Raw genomic sequence first — 7,867 nt, 5'->3', positions numbered from 1 at the left:
GATATTGAAAAGATAGACAAAGAAGACCTGGTGCTGTTGATGGATGAAGATGAAAGGACAAGAGGACATGAAAAGATCAGGATGAGGCAGTGTGTGAAGGATATTGGAAAATACATTTTTCCACACAGAACGGTGGAAAAATGGAATGCATTGGATAATGGAATTGTTACAGCACATAGTGTGCATAACTTTAAAGAAAAACTAGATAAATGGAGATATGGAGACGGGATACTATGAGCCCTGCTCAAACCCTGTACAATACTACTAGGTAAATAAACACAGTGTGGCACAACTCACTCCTCTCATAAGTTCCTGTATAAAAACCATTTTGCCTGCCACCAACAGTATCTTCAGCTGATGTGGAAGACAACAACCTTGCCTTAGAAGTTATGGTAGAATTACAGAGCTGATGGAGAAACTGTCATGCACTTGATAAGTTAGATGTAGATGCAGGTGTAAGTGGAGCTCACTCCTTTTCAACAGCACAGTTTCCAGATCAATATATTCTTTTACTCTTGTTCTTGTAGTTGCATTTTTTTTTTTTCCCTCCATGTTTGTTATAAAACTTGTAACTGGCATTAATGAAGAAAAGCTGTCCCATGATGTCTGTGTAAACTTACTGATCTTGGCATAGCACACACACACATTTTCCATCTCAAACAGCTCATACAACTCCTAATATAACTCAGACAATGAAAAAACTATCAGTGATATTCTAACAAGTGCATAAACTGAGTGACAAAGTCACTCATCAAAAGACAAAAACCATGTCTATTGGTGCACTCATGACAGAAGAAAAAAATAATTAAAATAAAATCAAATACAGTAAAATAAAATAAACAAATAAATCTGAAAGTGTCCAAATTATCCAATATTTGGTTTATTTGGGTCCAACTTATTAACTGAGGATTGTTGTATAGGATAAAAAAAAAATTTGGACAGGGATGATCTTGTGTAATCAGATATAAGAAGTATCAGAGCACATAGAAGAAAATTGAAAAGGATTGTCTGCAGAATAGAGATTAAGAAATAAAACTTTCCTCAAAGAAGTATAGCAGCATGGAATAAAGTTATTGATAAAACTGCATGTCATAACAATCCATAAATTGAAGGAAAATTTGGATAAAAGTTGATAAGGAGACAGATCCTGATCTCGACAGGGGGGCAAGCTTTGCTGCATTTTTTTTAGACACGCTTTCATACAATTAAAGTTGCTCTATCTTTTAACATTCTTACCTTGCATACATGTAAAAGAAAAGAAAAAAAAGTTATATTATCCCTGTAGTCTCTCAGTCACTGCCGACACCATATTCTAAGTATGATTAGTTTTGTAGTCTCTCATAGTAAGTGTTGACACCATATGCCAGTGTAAGATAGCAACCTTTGGCATATGATAGAAACTCGGGAATCTCTGTCCTTGTCCCGCATGTGCCACACGCCATGCGGTTCCTGGGAAACTGCCTTACCGAGTGGATGTACTGTACCTACCTGCATTCCTCAGTAAACCACAGCAACACAGCAATTGTTTTGAAAAACCTACAGTCAGGTACATGTTTACATCTCACAACAGGATTGGTATGTAGGAAACTAGCAAATATTAAAGTTTTTAAATGCAAAATATTGGGATTTAATAATGATTTAAATACATGTGAAAGTCTGCAAATATCAGGTGAAATCCTTCACTTCATATTCAGAGCTTAAATCCACTCACTTATCTTTTTTTTTTTTAACTTCAATGTCTGCCAAAACTGGGTGCATCTTATGAGTCATCAAAATAAGGTAGTTGCCACATGTCTCTAGAACATCTGTGAGAAAAATGAGACATCTAAATTAAAAACCACTGCAAGCAAGCCACTGTATTGCACCTGAATAGATGATCACTGCTGCTTAGGGGTTGAAAATGTAACCCCGTGCTGTTGGAATTTGATAAGTAATATTAAACACCAATGTCCACAAAATGTTAATGTGTCTGGATTATTCCAGCAATACTACATATCATGTGAATCTTGGCTTGATTGCACACTCTACAATCATGTTAGAAAATAACACATTATATTGTGAGGGCTAATGAAAAGGAATTAATAATCTCTCCTATACAATAAAATAAGTTATGATATCTTATCAAGGCTACTTTTTAAGAATGGTTTCAGCTTGGTATACATATGATTGTATGTAATAAAATTTTTTAAAATTCAACAGTTATGTGTTTGGAAGCTCTAGAGGCCTTATATCTACAATTCTTTGGCAGTATTGTCTTGTATTTAATACAATTTCAGCCCTAATGTACAAAAAAAGAACAGATCAGGATCATATGATTATATAGCTCATGGAACATCACATAGTTATAATATCTCAAAGAAAAACTATACTTACAGCCAAACATTTCAAATCTAATTAAAAAATAACACTCCTTTATCAATATACTTATTACTAGAAAAGGCACTATAATCAATAAATATCAGGATTACATAACTCCAACCACAAGTCTCAGATCCTTATACATTTGTGTTCTTTAAATACTGCTCAGTTTCATTGAGTTATTTAAATTTCATTCCATTGTGTATATATATATATATATATATATATATATATATATATATATATATATATATATATATATATATATATATATATATATATATATATATATATATATATATATATATATATATATATATATATATATATATATATATAAAATTTATTTTGTAAAAAAATATACTTTCTTATAATGTCCTAATTACAACCTTACTGAGTTTCTACATTGTTATTAGCTTTAGAAACATGCAAAACGGAGTGACTATTCTTTGTCTTTATTTGAGGAATGTGACCATTTTGGGGAAAAGTGTGAACCACCGATGAAGTGCCATTTGAAAGTCTTGGATACGGCCCTTGTTTGGCTGCTTCCAGATGATTAAAAATGTAAGCAGGATGAAAAGGTGGAGGTTGAAGAGAATGGTTAAGGTGCTTGGTGCTGACCACTTGACTCAGAGGCATCAATGCAGCTTTCTTCTTCGACTGGTTTGCATCATACTTTGCCTAAAAAGAAAAAAAAAAAAAAAGAATAAAAAGGAGAGAACTATTATATATATATATATATATATATATATATATATATATATATATATATATATATATATATATATATATATATATATATATATATATATATATATATATATATATATATATATATATATATATATATATATATATATATATATATATATATATATATATATATATATATATATATTTTATATATATATATATTATATATATATATATATATATATATATATATATATATATATATATATATATATATATATATATATTTTTTTTTTTTTTTTCCATGGGTCCCAAAGTAAAAGTTTGTCAAGAAACACACAAAATAGCCTGTATTCACATACTGATTAAACTTAGAAATTCAATAAAGAAGTGAGTACAAATGGTGTTCTGCCAACAAGCAACTCTTCCTCTTTACAATGCAAAAAAACAGAAGTCTCTAGATATCATGGTTACCAAAATATCACAGGCTGAATGAGGTGGTATCATTGGTTTATGTGGCCTTGCGTCCGATTGGGTTCAGCGGCCTTGGCTAGAGCAAGAGAAAACGGACCCCCTTGTATCCTCTCTCTCTCCTGTTCTGATACCACTCTCATTCACAAGTTGTTTCCCCATAACATGGCGAGAGACCCGAGGTATAGAAGTAAGGCCGAAGAGCACAGACACATACATGCACAAAGGATGAACAACGATACACAACACAGGCTGAGTGTTCAAGTGGACACGGGTAGCTGAGCGATCGCTGTTCCACCAACCGATGGCTATTTGTATCTTAAAAATATCTTCATATTTCAAGGCGTAAGTTATATGAAATTTTTCGTTGTATATAAAAATATTTGTATGTTGGGACGTTCGTATCTCAAGGTATTACTGTACCAGAATTACCAGTATCAAAGCATGACAATGGCGGTGGTGGGGAGGGAGAGGAAAGAGCTTTGTGTGTGGCCGTTTGATTACCAGACGTTTTCACTACAAATAAGTCTGGTGTTAATGTAAGTTTATAAATTAAAAACTACAGACAAAATGCACAAAAATGTTTTTCTGACAACCACAGCAGCACAACTGTTGGAGGAGGAAGGGAGAGGCTAAGGAGGTTTGCAACCACGTGTGTGAACATTCGACTATCAGGTATATTTTTACTATTAAATCAAATCTTTGTGTTCAAGTATTAAATAGTTCAAATATTATGACATTCGAGTGCTGAGTGTCCACTGTGCGTGTGTGTGTGTATATATATATATGTGTGTGTGTATATATATATATATATATATATATATATATATATATATATATATATATATATACATATACAGTAAAGTCCCGGGTTACGTCGGTCTCGAGTTACGTCAAACTCGTAGTTACGTCAGTCCACTATAAGGCAATTTAAGATTAAAAAAATTGAAAATTTTTAAATCGTAAAGCGTGGGATTTATTGTTATTCTTGGTGGTTACCCGTCACACCGCCCGCCTCACGCTTGAATACAATAACACCCTGCCTCAGTTCCACCACACTGTCGCTCCTGGCAAGAGTGTTATCGTACTTCTGCGTTTACTGAATCAAGTTCTTAGTAGTATCTTGCTCAATGGCACCAAAGAGAAAACTTCTTAGTGACAGCAGTGATGCTAAGAAAAGGAAAACCATTAAGCTACAAGAAAAAGAGGACGTAATTAAAAGACATGAGAAGGGAGGCAGCAGCTGTGTGTGAGGGAGGGAAGAAGAAAATGGGAAGCCCGTTACCATGACAACTGTGAGGTTGACGACCTTGAGGGCTCGCACACCCATCACAACAATAACAACTCCGGAGCCTTTGCCTGGGCCACACGACACTCGCAGCTGACTTGAACCGTCTGCGCCTGTCTGCTGATCCCTATTGCCCTTTTCTATTGCATTTCCTGCCCCGCTGCCCACGCTTCTACTCCCACCGCACTGCACTACGCTCCCAGCTGTCCACCCTGGGCGTCACAACATTCGACCTGCCCACCCTTTTGGCGGCCTCAGGCATCCACCCCTCTCTGCAACCTGCAGTCCTTCGCGTTCGTGGCCCTAATCAACAACAAAAACAAGCTTGTGTTTCATATTCCTACATAGTTGTAAATAATATAACAATATAACCTTTAACTTACCTGAATGACCATAAACAATGATTGGTTAAAAACTCCATAATATGCTTTGAAATGTACGGAAACTCGAGTTACGTACAAAATCGACTTACCTCATGTTTCAGGAACGTAACTCTGACGTAAACCGAGACCTTACTGTATATATATATATATATATATATATATATATATATATATATATATATATATATATATATATATATATATATATATATATCAGAGCTAGCAAGTACTATCAAAATTAAGATCTGGTGGCGCTCCTCCGCTCTTTTGGACTGGACCCTTCCGCTACTGCTCATCTGCTCATTTTTGGGTGTTGATTAAATTTGCACAATTGGTTTGCTTATACGCGATTTGGCCCAACGCATTTCCAAACTGAGCGCCAGACGCAATTTCAAACTGCACGCCAGAGAGTGGACAGTGACAGCAAGCAGCAAGTGCTTGTGAGGGATGAAGACATTGGTGTCCTGCACTTATTTTTTTACTAGTGTTTACTTTTATACTGTGGGGTTATTTTTGATAAATGGATTTTTGATAAAGTGGAAAAGCTCAGAGGAGGATGGTGACTGACTGTGGTGTGAGTGGTGAAGGCAGTGATGCAGTGAGTGTTGTGTTTATGTATTCTTTGTTTCATTGTTTTCTCTTATTATTTCTTGCTTTTCCCTGTACTTTAAATACACTTCTAGTATTTAGAACAGTAAATAATAAAAACATGTTAATTTAGCCAAATAAATAGAGTATTTCGTACAGTGGAACCATGCGTGCTTTGGGGTCCGAGGGGTCTCCAAGCGCACGGATTCGAATCCTGTCCACGGTCCGAGTGTAGGTTGGGCTTCCTTATTCGGGGCAACGGTTTCCTAGCGGGTGGGCTTTGAGATAGGAGGTATCCCAAAAGGTATCCCCTTTAGCCCATAAATTCCCGTGAAAACCCCACAACGTATAAAAAAAAAAAAAAAAAAAAAAAAAAAAATTTGGACCACATCCCACATCCCTCCTATTATCTATTGTTTCTTATGAGAATTACAAGCTTGTTTTACGCGAATTTTGATATACGCCATGCCTTTTGGAACACATCTATAGCATAAATTGAGTTACTTATATATATATATATATATATATATATATATATATATATATATATATATATATATATATATATATATACAGTAATACTCAGCTTAACCCTTAAACTGCTAATTCCTAATTGCTGAATGCTTTGGTGCGCCAAAAATATAAACATTACCATGTCAGAGAAAATATATTTTGAATTGTATGCCATGAATGGCAAACATCCAAAATACAGTAATACCGAAGTTTTGAATCTGTAAATAATTAAATAGAGCAAGAAATAGGCCTACAAAACTTCGCGGGCTTTGGAAAGCGTGGGGAACTAATGACACATCGGGTGCACTGTATGGTCCGAGTTAGGAGCTGAGCGGTACCAAGCTGGGCTGTTTTCTACGCTCTCTCTCTCTCTCTCTCTCTCTATGTGTGTGCATGTTTCTGCGTGTCCTACATGATACGAGTCTTCTGTACAGATGTTTTATACATATATATGTATGATAGAACTTTATCTGTGTGTGTGTGTGTGTGTGTGTGTGTGTGTGTGTGTGTGTGTGTGTGTGTGTGTGTGTGTAATTCACCTCGGTCTTCTGCTGGTCACCCAGCCAGTCTTCCCCATTACGGAGCGAGCTCAGAGCTCATAGACCGATCTTCGGGTAGGACTGAGACCACAACACACTCCACACACTGGGACAGCGAGGCCACAACCCCTTGAGTTACATCCCGTACCTATTTACTGCTAGGTGAACAGGGGCCACACATTAAGAGGCTTGCCCATTTGCCGGGATTCGAACCCGGACCCTCTCGAGTGTGAGTCGAGCGTGCTAACCACTACACTATGCGGTGTGTGTGTGTATTTACCTAATTGTATTTACCTAATTGTAACATACGGGAAAAGAGCTATGCTCGTGTTGTCCCGTCTCCATATCTATTAATGTCCAGCTTTTTCTTAAAATCATGAATATTCCTTGCGTTGACCACTTCCACGTCTAAACTATTCCATGCTTCCACCCTTCTATGAGGGAAGCTATATTTTTTTCACATCTCTCCTATAAGTGGCCATTTTTAGTTTTTTCCCATGCCCTCTCGACATTCTTCCATTCCACATACACAGATCTTCCCTATCCATTTTTTCCATGCCAAGCAAGCCAGCACTACGCACTCTTATCTAAACCAATCATGAGATAAAAATAACGATTCCAATATTGTCATGCATCATAATATGTTTCTGAACTGCTTACTTTTCCATGGAAATACATGTATATCTTATATCTCACCGATAAATACATAAAAAATTATAAAATACAGCATACTGACATAAGTGCTCTCACCATCCTCATGCTTGATGCCCTCACATCTCCACAAACATATCCTTGTAGAAGCTGATACATGATTGGCTAAGTGTCCACCATCTTGAAAACAATGGGCTAATGACAGGCCACGATATATGACAGATAGCCTCAAGCATACTCAAACTGTGCGGCATAAAGGACTTTGTGGGTTCCCGCTCTGTCGTTTGGAGTGTGGAGGTTCTCCCACCTCCGATCACTCCCATGCACACGCCACCAGGCTACGTTCACTCTGTACACTCGTTCACTCGCTCTGGTCGCCCCTC

General features: G+C 36.3%; 1 protein-coding gene across 3 annotated transcripts in view; it reads right to left on the bottom strand.

Annotated features, from left to right (window-relative positions):
• Window positions 1-1,611: 1,611 nt before the first annotated feature.
• The window catches only part of LOC123511329 (solute carrier family 35 member E1 homolog), a 194,182-nt gene continuing 187,926 nt past the window's right edge, over window positions 1,612-7,867 (bottom strand). For all 3 annotated transcript variants that reach the window (XM_045267121.1, XM_045267123.1, XM_045267122.1), the window contains one exon: window positions 1,612-3,039. In XM_045267121.1, coding sequence (XP_045123056.1) covers window positions 2,749-3,039 — 291 coding nt within the window. In that variant the 3' untranslated portion in view covers window positions 1,612-2,748. The remainder of the gene's footprint in view (window positions 3,040-7,867) is intronic.

The sequence above is a fragment of the Portunus trituberculatus genome, chromosome 31 (assembly GCF_017591435.1).
Source record: "Portunus trituberculatus isolate SZX2019 chromosome 31, ASM1759143v1, whole genome shotgun sequence".
NCBI classification, from domain to species: Eukaryota; Metazoa; Arthropoda; class Malacostraca; order Decapoda; family Portunidae; genus Portunus; species Portunus trituberculatus.
This window is presented reverse-complemented; position numbering and strand designations above follow the sequence as displayed.